Source organism: Pediculus humanus, genomic scaffold, assembly GCF_000006295.1.
Source record: "Pediculus humanus corporis 1103172108322 genomic scaffold, whole genome shotgun sequence".
Lineage (NCBI taxonomy): Eukaryota > Metazoa > Arthropoda > Insecta > Psocodea > Pediculidae > Pediculus > Pediculus humanus.
In genome coordinates this window covers 601,281-623,477 of record NW_002987891.1, presented here as the reverse complement: position 1 = coordinate 623,477, position 22,197 = coordinate 601,281, and the positions used below count along the sequence as shown (strand labels likewise).

Here is a 22,197-nt window from a genome sequence, read left to right as displayed (position 1 = left end):
AATTTCAAGTCTATTCGTTTGACATAACAAAAATAACAAAAACAACAACAACAACAACAACAATAATAATAATAATAATAATAATAATAATAAAGCCAACGGCCATAGCGTGCTGGTCACACCGGTTCCCGTACGATCACCGAAGTTAAGCAGCATCGGGCGTGGTGCAAACTTGGATGGGTGACCGTTTGAGAACGCCACGTGCTGTTGGCTTAAAAAGAGCAAAAAAATGAGAACAAGACAAAGTAAGAACCAAAAACAAAATCCTGTTCTACTGTCGACCTGAGGCAGCTCGACGAGAACGTGAATTTCACTGCTTCTGACCCTGGCCACTCCAAAGATGTTAGTCACTGGAGCCCAGTTCAGGAGACAAATCGTTCCCATCGAATAAAAAGACGGACTCAGGAAGACCTTCAAGAATTGATGTGGTGCTATCTTATAATAAGTGGCACCACCGAAATTCGAGTATTTGTCCCTAAGGAATCGGGTAGAAACCTCGGATAAATACTTAAAAACTCCGACAAGTAGCCTTGTCGTGTTTAATGGTGGATAATAATAATAATAATAGTATATAATAATTTGGTTATGAATTTCGTTTAAAAAAAAATTACTATATTGTTTTCGTTTTTGATTCAATTTTCGATAATCCTACGCGTAAAAAAATATATATTATTATAAAAATATATAATATATATATATAGCTATAAAAAATATTTTCGACTCTTATTTGAATTCTCTCATTTTTTTCTTTTTTTACGATTAATATACAAAAAAAAAAAAAATAATAATTGAGATTCATATTGAGTTGTAAAATACACAATCACAGACTCTGCCTAAGTAGTAGTAGTAGTATTAAGAATAGTTGTAGTAGTAGTAGTAAGAATAGTTGTAGTAGTAGTTGTATTAGTAGTAAGAGTAGTTGTAGTAGTAGTAGTAGTAATAGTAGTGGAAGTAGAAATAGTAGCGTTTTGGTAACTAAATTTTTTTTTTTTAGTATGGAAATCACAATCTGTTTACTTCACAACCGAATACTCCGCGTTCGGGAGTTTTTTTTTTTTTTTTTTTTTTTTTTTACTACCTGAACCTCCCCCCTCCCTCCCTCCCCCTACCTCCCCGCATTGCGATTACTTACATATAATAAACGCGTCGTTATTTTCATTAATAATTGTAATAATAATGATAATAATCAAGCCGATAAAGGCGTGGGTTTTAAATTGGCAATGCTGCTCAATCGTCTTCGTCTGGGGGATTTCGTCGAAGCGAATTTTTTCTCGATGTCTTCTAAACTTTTACCACGAGTTTCGGGTACGAAGAAATAAACGAAGAAACAACCGACGAAACAAATGATGCAAAACATCCAAAAAGCTCCGTGGTTTCCGAGGGACGCGATTATGTCGGCAAATGTTTTCGTGACGATAAAAGTGCACATCCAGTTGAATGCCGTCGTGAGACTGGCAGCGGATCCTCTGACTTTGGCTGGAAAAAAAAAAAAAAAAAAAATTAAAATTTCAAATACGAAGACGAGGATTTTTGGGGATTCGTAATAAGTTTTTAAATGATTGATGGGCAATACCTGGTAAAATTTCACCCATCATGAGCCAGGGAACGGGACCGAATCCGAGTGAGAAACCCACGACGTAAATAACGAAACTGGCAAGAGGAAGCCATCCGTAGTCCGTGACATCTTCACCGGAATTTTTGTAATAAAAAAAAGTTCCCAAAGTTCCGAGTGTCAAAATCATGGAAACGTTTGAAATGTACAATAAAATTTTCCTTCCGGCTCTGTCAATGAGTGCCGTGGCCAAAAACGTTGAGATGAAATTAACGATACCGACAATGATGGTACATAGGTTTTCATCGATCGTACTTCCAGCATCCTGGAATTTATTTATTCGTTTTCAATTTGTACAAATCGGTTTTTCGGTTTGAAATGCGTTTGAAATTACCTTAAAAATGGTAACGGTGTAAAAAATAACGGCGTTGATCCCCGACATTTGTTGGAAAAACATGAGTCCGATTAAAATGAAAAGAGGTTTGACGCAGGTCGAAGAGAACAAGTCTTTTAATACTGATTCGCTTCCTTCTTTTTCGTTGACCGCCATTGTTCTTTCTATTTCTTGAAATTCAAAACTCACATCCGCCTCTTTTCCTCGTAGTCTTTGTAATGATTTTCTCGCTTTTTCCGAATCGCCTGATGATTAATAATATTTTTGTTGATTGGATCGATGAATATTTGGTAAATCGATAAAAAAGTTTTTTTTTTTTAAATAAGGATTCGAATTTTATTTACCCTTTGAAAAATGCCATCGTGGAGTTTCCGGAATGATAGTCATCAATATAAGGAATGGAATTGGAATTGCTGCTCCTAAAAATGCCAACTCCCACCAATTTAAATATTTTCCAGCTAAGAAGCAGACGAGGATTCCTGAATCGAATAAATTTATTTTCATTGTTTTTTGTTTTTGTCAATCACCTTGGTGGATAATAGACAAAAAGAAAAGGGACGCACCTGTGTTTCCCAAAGCCGTAGGCAAAAGTCCTAACGTTCCTCGAACTTCCGGTTGTACGGTTTCTCCTAAGTACACGGGTAGCGAAAGAGATAATATTCCGACACATATTCCGGCGATGGCTCGCCCTACTAACACGTAAGCTACATTTGTAGCGCACGCAATTAGCAAAGATGCTAAAAAAAAATTAAAATTAAATTTAAATTAAAAAGAAAAAATTTGTAAAAAAAAAAAAAAAAAAAAATGTATCAGTGAACGTACAAATAATAAAAGGAATGGCGGTGTGAAGAATGGTTGTTTTACGTCCTAGAAAATCGATTAACGGACCTCCGACGATACCTCCGAGTAAAGCGGCCAAAGGCATTATGCCACCGATCCAACTCACAGCCTGTTCGCTAACTGGAAAATATTCGCTTTCAAGTGTTTTCATGGAAACACTCGCGGGACTCGTGTACCCGCTGACAAAGCCCACAATCATGGAACCCAAAGACACGGAAACGGCTGCCATAACCTGAAAATGTTTTAAAAAAAAAATCCTCGGATGGATTTAACTTCGCCGTGCCACGTGTGGGAACCTCCTGCACCTGATGATTGGAATATAAAACGTAGGAGGGTCAATGGACTCATACAAAACGATTCCAAAAGAAAAAAAAGAAAACGTTTTATTAATTTTCAATAATTATCATCATTATTATCACCGAAGAAAAAAATAGAAAAATTTGTCACGTGTCTAACGAGTGATAGATCAAGGGGAAAAATCGGGATAAGAATTTTTTTTTTTTGCAAAATTTATTAACTATTAACGACAATAAAGAAAATTATATGGTCAACCTTCGTATTTTGTTATCAATAATATTAATAATAATAATAATAATAAATTGATAAAAACGAAATTTCGATTTGAAAATGGACATTTTCGATTTTTCTGTTTGTCTTCTGCTAGAATTTTGTGATGAATGAATAACATTTATCGGAAGAGTTTTTGGTAAAAGGTTGGCAACACGTGAAAATGATTTTTTTCGTACCGGAAATAACATCGAGAAAAGGTTTCGAAAAGGATCAAAAAAAAGCGTTCGGTTACCTGTTCTTTGGAGCATTTTCCTTCCGGAGCATTTTCTGGAATTTTTAAATCCACGTGAGTATCCGCTCGTAACAAAACCCGAACCATTTTAAAAAACAACTTGGTGGTAACGGATCGGAAGACTTGAAAAAACTGAACGATGACAATAATGTTTTTTATTTAATATCGATCCTTTGACATTCTCTTCATTACTAAGAATTATCATTATCATAATCTGGCACGCCACCACCAAATATGCCAAGTTCAGAATGTCAATAGAGGACGTAGAACACACAGACCGGAAGATGATTGTTTGTCGCAAAAAAAATAATATATGCCTTTTTTTTTTCGAATTGTTTTTTTGCACTAAACGGATAATTTACTCACAAGGTCTGACATTGTTGCAAAAAAAAAAAAAAAAAAAAAATTTGGCATTTGGAAAAACGAGAAAAAGAAGATGAAGAAGAAAATTTTTCTTTTTCCGGTTCCGGTTATATTTCAGGAAAATTGGTTTTACTTATTTAAAAAAAAATCGAACGTGATATTTCACGAAGAGCGCAAGAAAAAAAGAAAAAAAAAATTTTCGCGGGTTTTTATGACGTGGATCGACGTAGCAGCAGCAGGAACAACAGCAGTGGTGGTAGCAGCAGCAGCAGCAGCAGAAGTGATTTTGCCGAAAACAACAAGATGACGCATAGTGACGATTATTAGGACAGTTTAAACATTAAATGACGAAAAAACTACATAACTCGCGATTAGATAAAAAGAAAAATCTCATTGCTGCTAAATAAATTTTCTTCTTTTTTCTCTTTCCACGTGTAATTCGGTAGGGGGTGGGGGGGGGTGGTAGCAACGATTTTACGACAACCAGCGAAAAGGTTCAAGCTTGAAACTCGGTTAAATTAAAAAAATTTTTCACGTCGGTTACGTCATCACTTAGAACAAAAAAAATTTCGTGGATTTAAAAAACTTTCTTATTTACACGTCAATAATTTAAATCGTGACACTTTAAAAACAAACGAATGAGTTACAATGTGAGGAGTCCTCCTCCTCCTCCTCCTCCTCTCTGTCGTGATTTTAAAAATGAAATCAAACACGTCAGTCAGCCTAAACCATCCTATATCACATTACATTCTTGTGAATGGCGATTTAAAATCTCTGTTTGTTGTTGTTGTTGTTGTCGTAAGCTTTGATTTTTTTTTTTTTTTTTTTTAGTCGTGGAAGCAGGTAATGTCGTCTCAAAGGAAAATCTGTAAAGAGGAGGGAGTAAGTAATGGCGGTGACCGACCGTCACCATCATTTTCGTTCTACATGATAGAATTTCGAAAACGTACTTTGAACCTTTCAAAGTCTTTCCTACGTAACCTTTTTGTCTTCGAATTTGTTTGAATGAATGAATGAATGAAACTTATCGAGAATGTTTTTAGATTTATCATTATTATGATTATTTTTCGATCGGGGAGGGGGGGGGACGTGGTTCAATGTGGTGATTGTAATTAATCAAATTCACTCACCTGTGGCCAAATGGAATTTCTGTCTTTGATCGGAATGCTTTCATCGTGTCTCGTTCTGACGTACAAATCCTTGTTGGGTTTGATGGGCTCCTCCATGCTGAATATTTGCGACATGTTTTGTTTCATTTGTGACTTGCTGTCGATCCCCATGTCGTCGTTTTTTTTCACGGATGTCTGCGGTAGAACTTTGTAAAATTTAGGAACTTTAGAAACTAATTTTTTACTATTAATATCGTAGGTTCGATGCAGGTTGTCCTGAGTCGGGACTTTATCATATTTTGCGTGCTTGGACACCGTAGACGTTGTCGTTTGATGATAGGGCCTGTGATTGGATTTTGAACTCGTCTTGGGCGGAATCGAATGCAATACATGTGCACCGATTGCTGTTTTCGATTGCGACAAACCCGAACCTGTGCTACTGTTGAGAAGTCTGTCGGTGGATGTCGTGCTCTGAAATTTAAAAAAAAAAAATTAATTTTTTTTTACCCCCTTTTTTTTTGGGGGGGGGGAGGCGAACGATTCGGTTGGATTATACGCGAGTACTATAAAACACACACACACACACACACAAAAAACAAATTTTTTTTCTTTACTTTTGACACAAGTACGTAGTAGTAGTAGTAGTAGTAGTAGTTTGATTGATGACAACAGAAACAGAAACAGAATGAAGAATCGATAACTGACTGAGTATTATTAAGATAAAATTTTCCTTAAATATTAAAAACTAGGATGTATTTTTTTTTTTTTTTTTTTATTGAAATAGGTGAGCCTAATAATAAACATATATATATATATATATTTCTATTCCTTAAAACAATTTATCTTTTTCAAAGATATTTAATATTTATTTATTTATTTAATTTATAAGTAACGAAATAAGGATGGATATTTTCGATATTAGAATAAATAAATCGATGGAAAATTCGATATATCGATCGATAAATACGTTATTAATATTATTATTATTGTTTAAAACGCTTTTTTCCACGTGGAACACGCGTTTTTTTTTTTTTTAAATGTATGTATAAATACGCGTGTAAATAAAATAGGTATACTCGTAAATGTGACGTCATAGAGAGAAAAAAAAACCAATTCATGAACGCACCCTTATATCACGTCGTCTTTTCCGAACGGTTTTATTAATTTCATATCCGAATTTTCGATCATTTGTCATGACAAACATAAAAACCAAAAAAAAAAAAAAAAAAAAAAAATTGTTTTGTGAATCGATAGTTCGATAGATCGATAGATTAATCGATTAATTAAAATACCTTTCACATAATTTTCATCTTGTTTCTTCGTGTTTTTTTTTTTTTTTTTTTTTATTAAATTAATAAAATTTTATTATTATTTTTCCGGGCGTTCGCGGATAGTATTGTACCGAACGTATCTTCTTCGCTACTGAAATGCAATACACAATGATGAAACAAAAACTTATCATAATAAACATATATTATTATTATTATTATTATTTTAAAACGACCCATCTTTACGATGGTCTCGCGTCCAAAAGGTCACGACTTTAACTGATAATTAAATAATAATAATAATAATTATTATTATTATTATTATTATTTTTGCTTTTGACAAAAGCCTAATGTTTAATAATCTATTAACCCAAAGGCTGTTATTTTATTAATTTGTTTTGCGCCATTCTTTCACTCGCCATTTGTGATCGCGACTTTGTTTTTTTTTTTTTTATTGTGATTTGGACTCTCCCCAACCTCCTCTCTTTCCTCCCCCAACCCCTCCCCCCTCCCTCTCTGGATTTATTGGTTTATGTATGTATAAATAGGCATTACATCATTTAATTTCTTTGTTTTCTTTGGGTGACGTGTACGCGGAGAACCGTTCGAATGATGTAAAATTGATTAAGATGAAAAAAAAAATCCACGAACGGCTTGACGAGTAGTAAATTGTAATGGGTATTACGGGATTTGTGAAAAGCACGATGACGTAAATGAGAGGGGGAAAAAAAGGCGTACTATTACGTAATATTATTTCGTGGGGGGCGGAGGGAGGGTGAAGGTGGGGGAGATAATCCAAGATGGTTTTGCTTTTGTAAGTAAAAATCACAATATTATTATTATTATTATTTAATCAGCAAGTAAGATTTTGTGTGGATCCGTGACCTCAACTCCTATCAATGCATCTGAGAGGTTATTACGTTCTCGGAACAAATCATCACAAACGGATTCAGAAAGAAGAAAAATCGTTCGTCGGATGACTTACGACGACGACGACATTTTCAAAAAGTTTTCGATGGAATTTTTTTTTTTGTTTTGGAAAAGGATATAGCAAGTAGTCGATTAAAAAAACCTGTTTCGTCAGATGATTGGAAATATTTGGAAGTAAGAAAAACAATCGGGATTTGGGAGAATCCCGATGATGAAGTTGTGGGAACAACTCACACACCACGTGTAACAACATCCCACGGCACGTTCCGCTCTTACGTCATTTCGGGATAGAAATTACCCGTTTTTTATTTATTAAAAAAAAAAACTACCGTCGTTAAATTCCATTGGGATTTTTCCACAAAAGACGACGACATTTCTTTGATACGCCGAGATCAAAAAAAAAAAAAAAAAAAAAAAACAAAAAAGGAAGACGTCAGACGTTCACACATAATGGCTTCTTTCATTATCAGTCGACGTTTGGCTTTTTAAATGATGAACGCGATGGCTTCGCAAAAAAAAAAAAAAACAAACGTTTGTTTTCCTTTAAATTTTTTTCGCGTGCTAAGAAATTTCTGAACGGAGCGAGAGAAGGGTCGAAGATCAAAAAATAAAGGAAAGAACAGTTTTCACAAAATGGGGGTGAAAGGTCAATATAAAAGTCAGTAGTCCCAAGTCCGAGTTGATAAATTAATTATTTCTCGTGAATTATTATTATTATTTTTGCGACTCGCACACACACGCACACGCACACTCACGCACACATTACAAATATATTATAAATTTGTTTAAAATTATTATTATTAATGGAGGACATTTTTTCTGAACATGAATGAAAATAATAATAATAATAATTTTTACATAATTTTTTTTTTAATTATTTTCTTGCGTAATTTTTTCTCGTGGTGGTGGTGGATTTTTTTTTTTTTTTTTTTTTTTTACTAATGTTCCCTTATTTTATTTTTTTTATGTGTGCGTGTGTGCGTGTGCGTTTGTGTATTATTAGCGACATTAAATGATTAGATATTTTCATGAAAAATTATTATTATTATTATTTTTTTTGTACGTGAAACGTGTTATATTTAATTAATGGATGATGTTTACGAAATTTTTCTTTCGTCACTCGTCGAGTTTTTTTTTTTTTTTGTATTCGCGGTTGTTTTATCGATTTTAAATATGTAATAATAATAATAATAATAATAATAATAATAATTTATTTATTTTTAATTAATAATTTAAGTCGTTTTAACGAAAAAAAAAAAAAAAAAAAAATTGGAAGGAAATGTTACGGAGTCTAAAACGACGGAGTCTATTGATTTGGCGGTTAATTTAAACGATGTTTTTAACTTTCGAAATCGACCGGTAGATCGTAGCACGACGAAATAAAATGATGTTCATCCGGTTTATTATTATTCAAGGATGTTGAAGTATTCAATGTTATAGAGATGCGGTACAAGGACGAGGTGGCCGAGTGGTTAAGGCGTTGGACTGCTAATCCAATGTGCTCTGCACGCGTGGGTTCGAATCCCATCCTCGTCGGAAAATTCTTTTTTGTTTTTTTTTGTTTTTTTTTTTTCGTAAAAAATTTTTTTTTCTTTTTTTTTGTCTTTTTCCGACGCGTTTTCTTTTTTTTGATAAAGAAGCGGAAAATCGTTGTCGTAGTTATTATTATTATTATTTACATCGTATCAAATTACCGAAAAAAAAAGAGAAAAAGAAAAAAATGAAATCGATCAATGATTGTATCGTATTACGTGGGTACCAAGCACGTGAAAATGAGTATTCGAACCGGTGGGTTCGTGCCGTAACACGAGTACGTGCATTTTACTAAATAACATAATAAAAAAGTTTTTTTTTTTTCTCTCTCTCTTAGCCACGCTTAATGATTAATTGTTTTCCGCATTATCACATCGTTTGTTGTTGTTGTTAATAATAATAATAATAATAATAATAATAAATAACAAACGGAACGGGTGCAAAAAAAAACCCACTTAAAAAAAATTTTTTTAATTTTTTTATTAATTATTATTATTATTATAATTTTGCGTTTTTGTCTGTCTGTGTGTCACGTGATCGACGATTTCGATTAATTATTTATTAATTAAATGACATTGACTTGAATTTTTTTTAAACAAATTTTTATTTGTTTAAATAAATAATTTATGTCGGTTCGTGAAAAAAAAAATAAAAAAAATAAAAAATTAATTTTTTATAATTTTTTTTTTTAGGTCGTTTGTGATATTATAACATTCGCATAAACTTTGTATTCGTTTATTTATTATTATTATTATTATTATTATTATTATTATTATTATTATTATTATTATTATTATTATTATTATTATGACTTTTTTTGTTTTGTAACCTTCCGCGTTCTCGAAATATTTGGAATTTCCAAAAAAAAGCGGGCAAATTGACGATCACGACTAACGTTTTCAGCCGCTAATGATTTTCCCATTTGACGAACACGAAATAATTTAAAATATTATTATTATTATTATTATTGTTATTATTGTCATTATTATTATCATTTACCATTAGGCATTTCATTCAATTCGTTTGTTTGTTCTCATTACCGAAAAAAAAAAGTAAAATAAAATATAAATGGTAACCCGTTTTCTCTCTCTCTCTCTCTCTTTCTATTTAATAAGGTCAATAATTGACCTTCGACAATATATTTCATTGTGTCCGTTTGTGCGTGTGTGTGTGTGTACATGTGCGCGTGCGTCCTGTAAAATTATAACGAGGAAAGCCTAAAGAATAAATAAAAAAAAAAAAAAAAATGGGTTGAATATAAAATAAAAGGAAGTAGTCGGTCGTATCACCGGAAACGGTTCATCTTTCGACGGGGGTTAAGATGGTGAATGGCGGTGCAGTCGCGTTTTATTTTTTTTTTTTTTTAGAAATTGAACGAACCGGAAGTGCAGGTGGCGGTGGTTTTTTTTTTTTCTAAGGGAGTGATAATCGAGATAATCGAATATTAAATGTAAATTATCATAATTTATTTTAATTATATGACGTCGATCGATCGAGCCATCGATATCAATTATCAATTAATTTCTTTATTAAATATGTTTGTAACATTTAAATAAATTTTTTTTTTTTTTTTTTGAAAAGAGATAGATAGATAGATGTGTTGTCGTCGTCGATGACAAAAAAAAAAAAAAAAAATTTATGAATGAAGAATGATTGATTGATCGATCGATCTATCGATCTATCGATGGATGGATGGATGGATGAATTTAGGGATTATCATAATTGACCTTGACATTGTCTCTCCAAAATCAAATTTTTTTTTTATCATCGTAACGTTTTTACCGATGACATTTGATCTTAATATGAAGGGGCGGGGGGGGGGGGGAAGAAAAGAAAAAGTTTTCGGTTCGGTTTTTTTTTTTTTTTGGGTTTTTTATTTTCCGCCATTTTTTTTTTTTTTTTTTTTTTACATTTTCGAGAAATTATTAAATTGAGAAATTATTGAATCAGATGATTGTTCTCATCTCGTGGAATTGATAAAACGAAAATTATTATTATTATTATTATTATTAGTATTATTATTATTTTTTTTTCAAAGGGGTCAAATGTCATTTAAAAACAGAAAGAAAATGCTGTCGTGTGTGGTTCTATTTGTCTCTATTTCTGTATTTTTCGTTTTTAGAGAGATTTTATATTAAAATAATAATTGTAATTATTTTCACGTTTCGAGAATTAAAATATATATGTGTGTATATATTAAAATCAACCTTGCAAAATCATTATTATTATTATTATTATTATTATTATTATCATTATTATTATTATTATTATTATTATTATTATTATTATTATTATTATTATTATTATTGTCATTATTGTCATTCATAACCACAATTCGTGAGGTTGTACCTTTACGAATGTAATGACTCGCGACCGTTGTGAAAGGTTTTTTTTTTTTTTTTTTTTGAATGATAACGATTTGTCCTTTAGTTATTTTAATTAATTAATTAATTAATTATCTTTTTTAAAACGTAATTTTTTGTTGTTGTTTGTTGTTGGGGAGAAGGGGGGAGAGCAGGGAGAGAAATTTGTCCGGAATATTAATATTATTATATAAGTAAAAATTGTATTCGTTTGACGAGAATGGGTTAACATCTTTTTAAGTTTAGGATTTTCCGATGCTATTTTTTCCCGCGTTTTTTTTTTTAAATTTTCGCTTTCGTTTTTTTTGTTTTGTAAAACTTGTTTTATTATTATTATTATTATTATTATTATTATTATTATTAATAAATATGTATTTAAAAAAATTAAAAAAAAAAAAATGTTCGGAGCAAGGTAATAATAATGATAATAATAATAATAATGATCGACGATCACCTTCACTTTTTCAAAATAATTATATACCTTTGACTTGGAAAAAAAAAAAACATTTTTCCCCTCCGCCTCTTCCCTCCCTTTCTCCCCCTCTTCCCCCTACAAATTTTAAATTTTACAATTTTTAATACGTAAAAAAAAAAAAAAAATTTTGTTTTTGCATGTTTTTTATCATCATCATCATCATCATCATCATAATCATCATCATCATCATCATTATAATTATTAGTAGTATTATTATTATTAATATTATTTAACGACATGTAATTGACGATCGTGCGGTTGGGGAGGTGTGTGTGTGTGCGTACTCGTCGTTTTTCATTCATAAAACGCAAAATACAGGGGATGTGCTGTATTACGTGTGTCACGTGTTTTTTTTTTCCTACAAAATTGAAAAATGGCGCGAAAAATTCAAATTCAAAAAACCCGGGGTTTAATAATTAATTATTAATTAAATTTGATAGATTGAATGAATGAAAGAAGAGAAATGTCGTCACTCAACCGTGCATGAATTATGTTAATAATGTGGTTGATTTAAAATATTATTATTATTATTATTATTATTATTATTATTATTATTATTATTATCATTATTATTATTGTAATAAGCGGTAGTAGATGCATGTCATTAAAAAAAAAAAAAAAAAAAAAAACAGAGTCGTATACATGGAATATTTTTTATTGTTCGATTTTTTTTTCTTTTTTTTTTTTTGCTTACGTCTCGTTTGCCCTGATTTAAATTTTTTTTTTTTTTTTCGAACGTTCAGACGAACGTTTGTGGTGTGTGCGTGTGCGTGAGTGCGAGTGCGAGTGCGAGTGCGTGAGTGCGTAAACCAATGTCTTGGGCTCGTTTCTTAATAGGCCGGGTTTTTTTTTGTATCAGCAATTTTTTATTGCAGGAAAAGAGACAAAAAAAAACAAAAAAGTACATTGAAAGTGTGATTATTGTTCTAGAAATTTCTTTCAAATTATTATTATTATTATTTTTTTTGCTTAGTGAACGAAAGGGGGGAGGGAAAAAAATGTGTGGTGGGTACGTATAAACGAATATTAAAATAAAAAAAAAAAAAAAAAAAAAATTTCCAGGTTCGATAATTGCGAAAGTAATAACGATAAGAGGTAATAAGACGACTACGATGATGATGGTGATAATAATAATAATAATAATAATAATAATAATAATAATAATAATGTAGGTATTTTATTTATTTTACAAATGAGAGGAAAAAAAAAAAAAAGAAAAAAAAAAAACTTTCCAGTGGTAAAAATTTTAAAAGGATTAAGCAATTGTAAGAGTCGTTAACCTTAATAAAATGAAATTGCAATTTCAATTTTTTTTCCATTTTTTTCGTTTGTTTGTCTTTACTTTGTGAATTTGTTATCGTGAACGAGTTCGCACGCACGCACGCACTAACGCACCCACGCACGTAATATTACGGGGATGAGCGGGGGAGGGAGGGAGGAATGTATTTGACGTAATAATTACCGATCTGTAAGAAAAAAATTTACTACTCACCTCTCTCGTCACCATTTTGGTGAAATCTTCAAAATAATCCCTTAAAATTCCTTTTTTCGGCATTTTGAACGTCGAACGTCGAACGCGAACGTTCTTATCGATAATAAAACGAAAACGAAAAAAAAAAAAAAACGAAAACAAAACGACGGCGACCACAACAACAACAAAAAAAACTTTACGACTTTTTATTATATATACACACGCACGATCGTAAATAAATAAATAAATAAAAAATAAATATGCGTGTATGCGTGTATGTATGCGTGTATGTATGCGTGTATTATTTATTTGACATCATACGATTCGTATAAAAAAAATTGAAAACCGGCGGATTTTTCGACTCTACGTTGACTACGCAAACTCCGTGAAAATGTTTCTATTTTTTTCCCCTCTCTCTTTCTCTCTTTCTCTCTCTCTCTCTCTCTCTCTCTCTCTCTCTCTCTTTCTATTTTTCTATCTCTCTTTCTCTTTAAAAAAAAAATTTTTTTTTTTTTCAAAGGAGTTTCTCGCGTTCTATTTTTTCTTACGATATCTGTCTTATTTTCCTTTTTATCTTTTCTCGTATATCTATCCAACCACTCTCGAGCCTCTTTAAACCGTTCGTTTTTTTGTAATATATTCGCTTGGCTTGTCTATCAAATCAATGAGCTACGGAATTTCGCGACGCGAGGTTAACTTCCACACTTTTTGTTCCACGGTTGTTGGTTGTTGGTTGTTTGTTGTTATTATTGCGTTAAACAAATCTCGCGTGCGTATAGGTTACGACCACTGACGGAATTCAGGTTTACATTTCAATTTATATATGTATTCAAGTCGTACGGTCGAAGTCTGGTTCATCGGTTTAGCCGATCCCACTCTATTATTATTATTATTATTATCACAGTCGTCGTCGTCGTCGTCGTCGTAAGCGTCGTAAACGTCGTAATCGATGCAATCTTAGTACTCGTTACACATTTTTTTTTTTTTTTTGTTTGGTTATCACGATGAATTTTGCTTGATTTTTTTCAAATGAATTTTGGATGTGACGAAGACGACGTGACTATGGCGTCGATGACGATGATGATAGTGGTGGCGGTGACGGTGGTGGTGGTGGCGGTGGCGGTGGTGGTGGTGGTGGTGGTGGCGGTGGCGGTGGTGGTGGTGGTGGTGGTGGTGGTGGTGGTGGTGGTGGTGGTGGCGATTACGATTAATTCGATTGCTTTGTTATTATTTTTCCATGGAAATAAGCGGTTTTACCCAAAATTTTTATTATTTTTTTTTTCATTTCATTTCATTCATTTATCTAGAAAACTATTTTAGAGAAAGAGAGAGTAAGAGAGTAAGAGTGAGAGAGAGAGTGAGAGCGGGTTACGAATTTTTTCGCAATAATTTTTTTAAAAAAGTTGAAAATTTTCCAGATCGGTTTTTTCCAGTCGTTTTGGAATTTTTCCGTTTTCGGAAGGGACTTCTTAAAAATGTTAAATTTTTCAGGCATAACATGAAATTATTTCTATTATCATCATTATTATCACCCCCCTTTTTTTTTTTCTTTTTTCTAATACGTGATGATATTTGAATATCAAAAAAAATGTTAACGATTCGTTTTTCATGTTTTAAATCGTGAATATTAAAATTGGATTTATACCGTTTTAATTTTTATCCTTGACCGAATAATTTACCAATCGGCCGGTTTTGTTTAAGTGAAAAAAGGACATAAGTGATTTCTTTTTTAAAATTCGTGAATTTAACACTGAAATTATGCAATTTAAAATTTTCATTATTATTATTATTATTATTATTACTACTACTATTATTATTATTAATATTATTATTACTACTATTATTATTATTACTATTATTATTATTATTTCTTTTTTCTCCGGACGAAATTTTATGTCCAGTTGTTACGAACGATACGAACGACGTCGAAATTAAAAATTTGACTTTATCATTATTATTATTATTATTATTATTATTATTATTATTATTATTACTACTACTATTATTACTATCATCATCATCATTATCAGTTTAAATAATTGATATTGTAATTTAAAAAAACAAAACAAAAAAAAGGTTTCAGGTTTTTGTAATAATCAATTAATTCACTTTCGATTTTCTTGTTGCGTTTTCCAAAACAAAAGAAAAAAAAATGGCGTCTATTCCCCCGTTCCAGGTGTTCCAGACGTCATTTCAAGGTTAATTACGCGCCAAACCAAAAAGAGTTTAAACTTAAAACCAATTTTTTTTTCTCTCATTATCAGACAGACAGGTAGACGTTTGTTATCAATTAAAAAGAAGCGAAAAAACCAAAAAAAAAAAAAAAAATTTTCCTATTAACTTAACTGAAAAATAAAGTTGATTGATTGATTGATTGACTGATTGATTGACTGAGTGACTGATTGACTAACCGACTGACTGTTGGAGAGCGAAGAAGAAGAAGAGCGAAAGAGGGAGTAAACAAATTTATTAATTTAATTTAATTTAATTTTTTTTTGGTTTGGGGGAGGGAGGGGGGGTTTCCTTTTACGACTTATTTATTATTATTATTATTATTATTATGAACGCGGCCATATTTTTTTTAATGTTAATGTGAATCGTCTTACCTTTTGTTGTTGGTAATCATTTTTTTTCTCCAAAATTTCTTCTCCTTTTTTGTATGATTCGACATTTTCCAAAAGGGGTTCGTCGATCGTTCCAGAATTTTTAACCATTTTCCTTTCTTTTCCTTTCTTTTTCTTTTCTTTCTTTTCTTTTCGTTCTAAAATGGCGTTGTTATCACGCGCGAAAAAGACAAAAAAAAATATAAATAAATAAATAATGATAATGTTAAAAAAAAATTTTTTTTTTTTTTTTTTGACGCTGTCGTTGCTTTGTTGTTGTTATTATTATTATTGTTGTTGTTGTTGTTTTGAAAATCGATTAGATTAGAATGGGTTTTATTTTACGTCGTACAAAATGAGTTTTTTAATCTTAATTTTAGCCAATAATCTAATCCCCTTCCTCACCTCGCCTCTCCTTCCCTTCCCTTCCCTCACCTCCCCTTTCCTTCCTCCTCCCGTCGGATAATTTAATTTTTTTCAAATCGAACACGAAAAAATTTTATTATTATTATTATTGTTTTCGGCATTTAAAAAAAAAATAAACGGCAATGGTGATGATAATGATGTTAGTATTAATTATTATTATTATTATTATTATTATTATTATTATTATTATTATTATTTTAAAAGCCGGTGCGTTATCGTGTTGCTTTTATCGATTTTTTTTTTTTTAAGTCGGGGGAGGGAGGGAGGGGGTAATGAATTTTTCAAGGAATGCGAGATTAACACAAAAAAAAAAAGGAAAAAATGTGTAATTTTGAGAATTCGTTTCCGATTACGACAACAAGTACGACAGCAGAAACAGCAGAGACAACAACAACAGGAAACACGACAATACAAACAGCAGAGACAAAAACAACAACAACAAGCACGACAACAGAAAAAAATTTTCACTCACACTAAGTAGATTTTTTTCCGAAAAAAAAAAAAAAAAAAACCGAAACCCGGAAAAGGGAAGGGGAAAGAAAAAAAAAAGAAAAATTATTATTATTATTATTTTGTTTGTCCGCGGCGTTTTTCACTCTCTCGAGAAAAAAATAACGGTTATTAACAACACAGAAGTTGAACAAGAAGTGAAAAGAAGAAGAAAAAAAAGAAAAAATTCACCATTGAAACTGTTATCATTATCATTATCATCATCACCATCATCATCATATATATATATATATATATATATATATATTATTACAATAATCAACCCTTTCTTGACAGTGATGAGCCCCCTCTTGTCTCGACGTTGAGGGGTTGCGAATTTTTTTTTTCTTATTTTCACGCGGAAAATTGAAAAATAAGAGAAAAAAAGAAAAATGGCGGCGGCGACGGAAGTAAATAAACGGGCGCGAGAGGAAAAGTAAAGTCGCGGTTATACGTTTGTCATTTTATTATTATTATTATTATTATTATTATTATTATTATTATTATTATTATTATTATTATTAATCGCTTTGGATTTTTCGCGCGTTTTTTTTTTTAAATTAAACTGCATCGTAAAAAAGAATCTCTCTCTCACTCTCTCTCCCCGGAATTTTTTTATTGTGAATTTAATGCTAAGGTCAAATTTTTTTTTTTTTAATAAATCTTACGGACTCGTAGGTCATGTTTTCAATCATTATTATTATTATTATTATTATTATTATTATTATTATTATTATTATTATTACTAACAACCGCATTTTTTTGTGATTTGACGTAACGTGTAGTCGCGCGTATTGTGAAACAAACGAACAAACTCTCTCGAAAGTTTTGTTTTGTAAATTTAATAAAAAATAAATAATTTGTCTTATGCAGCGTTTATTTTGACGACGCCGCCGCCATTTTGATTTAACAAAAATAAACTTCAAATAATAATAATAATAATAGTAACAGGAAGAAGAAGAAGATGAAGAAAACTTACTTACGAAAATGTATAATCGATAATTCGAAATTATTATTATTATTATTAATAAGATTCTCTCGTTTTTCGCTTATCCATTCGAGAGAAAATAGTAATAATAATAATAATAATGATGAGAATGATAATGATGATAAAAACCCACTCGCGGTTATTTATTTATTTTCACTTAAAACCAAACATGGCGAGCCCCCGAATAAAAGTGTTTTTAAGTTTGTTGTTGGTTGAAAGTTTTAGCACATTCGTCGTCCTCGGGGGGGCCGGGGGGGAAAAGTTTTTTTTCTCTCTCTCTCTCTCTCTCTCTCTCTCCTAAGGTCACCCGATGTTTGTCCGTGACCATGTTTCAAGGTCACACATCTCATTACCTACCTTAAAGTCTACGTTCGTACTTTGCACTTTGCCAAAGAAAATGAAAACGGTAAAAGAAAAAGAAACCTTGGTCGCTACTACCACTACTACTACTACCACCACTACTGCTACTACTGCTAGTTATTATTACCCAACAAGTATGGCGAACGCGCCATTTTTTTTTTTTTCTAAGACTGCTAAAAATGCAGATTTAACGATTCCTTTTTTGTCTGAATACGGTCTCACAAAGACTTTTTTTTTTTTAATTGGGTTACCTGAGAGAATTTGAAAAAAAAAATAATAATGATAAATTATATTCCTTTTGATCACGTGACAGGGAACACACACATGACGCAGAAAAGATGGAGGGATGTGTAGCAAAAAAAAAAAAAAACAGTAAATAAATAATCGATAGGAATTGGAACGTTCGCTTTAGATAAAAAGTTTAACGACTCGGAAATGGTGTCTCTAATAGGCACTACCTCTAAGGTTGTTATCACCAGCATGATAACTCACGGCCTACGGAGGAAACGAAATGGAAATGTCCGCGTTTGGAAAACCTATTGCGAAGTTGTCTCTTCACCGAAACGAAAATTTTGCAGACGGAAAAATGGCGTCGAACAAAGTGACGGAACGTCACTGACCATCGTCATTTCGATTCGAACTTTCGTTATTTCGAAACAACATAATTATCGTTTGTTTTTAGTCGTGATAGTCAGTCAGGCAGGTTGGTTGGTCGGTTGTTGGGTAGGTACGGGGTCTGCGTTGACCTTGTGAAAAAGTTGTACATGTTTGTACATGTCGTACGTCAGGGAGGCTCGCCTTGGTTTCGCCTCGAGTCATAATGTTTAGCTTATGAACAAACCGTTTACCGAATAATAATTGAATCGTTGCGTAATCTCCGTTAGTTAGAATGGATCGACGGTTGAAATGAATTTTTTTTTTTTTTTTTTTTGTTCGTTCGTTTCATTATTATTATTATTATCATTATTATTATTAACATTTTGCACTTTTGTTGTTAAGGTTATCTGAAAATTTAATTTAAAAAAAAAATGCGGTTTTCAATAGAGGTGTGTCGATTCTTTCTTCTCATTGGCTATCGGAGTCGAGCCTCCGACGGAATGACCATTATGTTATTGTTGACAATAAGCAATCGGTCTAGTACCAAAACGAAATAAACCGCTATGCGAAAAAACTTGCGCAGACAGACGGATAGACAGACAAACAGACACGCACGCACGCACGCACGTACACATGCGGTGGTGGTGGTGGGACCACCATGGCTTCGGGGTGAGCGGAAGTTTCGAGATTGAAGGTTTTCGACTTTTTGTTTACAACAACAACAACAACAACAACAAGACACAGATGATTTTCAGGCACAAGTAAAAAATGATCACCTGATTATATTTATTTAATATATTTGTCCTAAATACGATTTCGCATTGACTTATGCGTGAGTGAGTGAGCCTACCCCCCCCCCCCCCGTGCGAATGTGCGTGTCTCGCGTGGAAAATATTTTAACGGATCATCATTATTATCATCATCGTCATTTATGAGTTTATGTATGAAATGTTCAGGTTTTAAATGACTTTTACGAAGGCGTAAAGTTGCACAACGCAATTTTTTAGAGACCCCCCCCCAATGTCGTGTAGAAGAATTTCTTTCGAAAATGGTCGTCAATGGTTGATGATGACCCTATACAGTCCTTTTCGAATGGGTTCGTCCTAAATTTTGAACTTTTTTTTTTTTAAATGTTTACTCGGCAATAAAAACTGCGTAGTCGTCAAAACATTAAAAAAAATTTTTTTTTTACTCATCATTATTATCATCATCATCATCATTATTATTATTTAATAAGGCTCGAAAACCGCCGTCGAGTAGTGTATTTAGACAAAAAAAAAAAAAGGAAAAAAAGAAACGAAAACGAAAAATTTCCTACCTTGCAAACGATGACGTGGTAGTAGAAATATCGTGCGCCTGAAAATTGAGAAGTTAGAGTTAAAAGGTCACATGATGAAATGAAAGGTCTAATTTTTCTGATAATAACGTTGATAAGACCTTTATTTTTTTTTTTTCAGTTTTTATTTTTTATTTTCTATTCAATTTTTCTTTTGTCCTTATCGTACAACGAAGGGGGGTGAGGGGAAGGGAGGGAATAAACTCTGAGAATTTGGACTTTAACGAAAGCGTAAAAGGGTTGCGAATGAGACGAATCCTAACCCCCATCCATCATTTTTTCATCATCATCATTATCATCATCATCATCATTCGTCATTTTAATTAATGACGTAATCAATCATTACATAATTTCCGAAGCAAAAATAATAATAATAATAATATTAATTACTGGACTCGTTTTTTCGTTAACTACTGGACTAGATTTTTTTCAAATATCGTGACGTCATTAAGAGGATAACGTTTACGAACGTGTAATTAGAAATTTTTTTTTTACTTCGAATGAAAATCGCGGAATTGAACGTGTCACTAATTGCGCGCCCCGATAATTTTTAAATTCTTCCTACCCCAAATTTTATTTTTCGATTAGTCGTGTGTTGCGTGAATGCTGACGTCACAAATTCATCGACGAGTAAAGGAAATCAGAGCGGGTGTGCGAGGGTGCGTGTGTGTGCGTGTGTGAGTGTGGGAGGGGGTGCGTGTGAGAGGGTGTGCGCGGTTGGATCACCAGTACATACAAAAAAGAAAATGGTAAACAAAGGGAAGGTTATAAAAATAACCGTAAAATGTAGTGTTGGTGGTGGTGGTGGTGATGGTGATGGTGATGGTTATGGTTGATGAAGGTGGTTTGGTTTTTGTTTACGTTTTTCGGTTCGAATCGATCGATTGACAATCGATATTTAAAAAAAAAAAAAAAACACGCCAAAAACCTGATCGACGTGCCTGAAATTTTTTCCACGGATACCTTGAGATGGTTTTTCCTATTTTTATCGGTCCTTGTATATTTTTTCATAGTCCCTTCGGATTTTCCCGTTTAAGGATCCCCCTAAAAGGGAATAATTTTGTGTTTTCTTTCTCTCTCTCTGTCTCTCTCTCTCTGGAAAACAAGATGTCATCATCATCATCATCATCATTTTGAATTATGTACAAACGGAAAGCAAATGATGTAATTAATGACTGACTGACTTTTTTTTTTTTTCGTTTTTCTTTTTGAAGCAAAGAAAATGAACAAAATTACCAACCTAAAAAAAAAAAAAGAAAAAAAAAAGAAAAACAAGTTTGAGAAAAAAAAAAAAAATTTTTTTAATATCGTAAAATTTTCCACTATTATTATTATTATTATTATTATTATTATTTGTCTATTTTTTGGCAGTTTAGGAAAATCGCCCAGTCGAATGGAAAAAAAATTTGTTATGAAAACTTGTTGGAAGGTATCCTCGAGGCTTATGTGGATTACCCTCGGAATAAGAAAATGGAAAACGCAGAGCCGACGGATCGTTCGGTTAAGGTTTGTTTGTTTTAAACAAACAAACAAACAAACGAGCGTATAACGATTTTGTTGTTTTGCTTTTTCTCTCTCTCTAGGGCTATGCGAACGAACCTGGAAAATCCGTGCGAAAAGTCTTCTTTCCCACGAACAGCTTTTTTTCGTTGTTAAGACTCAATCGACCTGACCTTTGATACGTTTGTTTACCGCTCTTAACGGTAAATAAACCTTGACGGGAGTGGTTGTTTTTCCTGAATTTTGTCGATCGAGAAAGGTTCGTCCTGAGGGGAAAGGACATGATGGGTGATGTTCGCACGTGAACGTCCGTGAGGTTATTACGAAATTCGAACGGAAGTTTAGATACCTGGAAAATTCCAGTAAACCGTATTTGGAATGTTTTGCAAATGTCTTCCTTTGACGAAGCGGTTTGTGTGTGTGTGTGCGTGCGAGTGCGTTCCCCCGATCGTTTCGGTTGGATTTTCGCACGTTTTATTAATTTTTCGTTTGTTTTTTTATTAAGTGGGACGCGTTCGAATCTAAAAATAAAAAAAAGGGAGCTTTGATTCAATTTATAACAACACCACGTGTTTTACCCGTGTCCTAATGATAATTTTGTTAATCCGTTGTCACCTACATTTAAAAAAAAAATTTTTTTTTTTTTTTTGAAATATGTATGTCGTAAAATGGTATGTGGAAGCCATTGATGGAGCCGTTGTCGTCGTATGACACGATCGAATCCGATAACAGTGATAATATTAATAATAATAATAAAACAATAATAACACGTAAAATACCATATTGATAAATGAAATG

General features: G+C 32.2%; 2 protein-coding genes and 1 non-coding gene across 3 annotated transcripts; 1 reads left to right on the top strand and 2 right to left on the bottom strand.

The window, feature by feature from the left end:
• Positions 1–1,186: 1,186 nt before the first annotated feature.
• Positions 1,187–3,675, bottom strand: Phum_PHUM616040 (sugar transporter, putative; the record flags this gene model as incomplete). Its single annotated transcript, XM_002433120.1, has 7 exons — positions 1,187–1,476; positions 1,574–1,877; positions 1,947–2,191; positions 2,291–2,425; positions 2,510–2,683; positions 2,769–3,018; positions 3,589–3,675. The coding sequence occupies 7 exons, from the start codon at positions 3,673–3,675 to the stop codon at positions 1,187–1,189; spliced, it is 1,485 nt and encodes a 494-aa protein (XP_002433165.1).
• Positions 3,676–4,805: 1,130 nt separating this feature from the next.
• Positions 4,806–6,255, bottom strand: Phum_PHUM616030 (uncharacterized protein; the record flags this gene model as incomplete). The annotated part of the gene is made up of 3 exons (XM_002433119.1): positions 4,806–4,874; positions 5,082–5,531; positions 6,187–6,255. The coding sequence occupies 3 exons, from the start codon at positions 6,253–6,255 to the stop codon at positions 4,806–4,808; spliced, it is 588 nt and encodes a 195-aa protein (XP_002433164.1).
• A 2,457-nt stretch (positions 6,256–8,712) lies between these two features.
• On the top strand, positions 8,713–8,794 carry Phum_PHUM616020. The gene has a single exon. It is a non-coding gene; the product is annotated as a tRNA-Ser (tRNA).
• Positions 8,795–22,197: the final 13,403 nt, after the last annotated feature.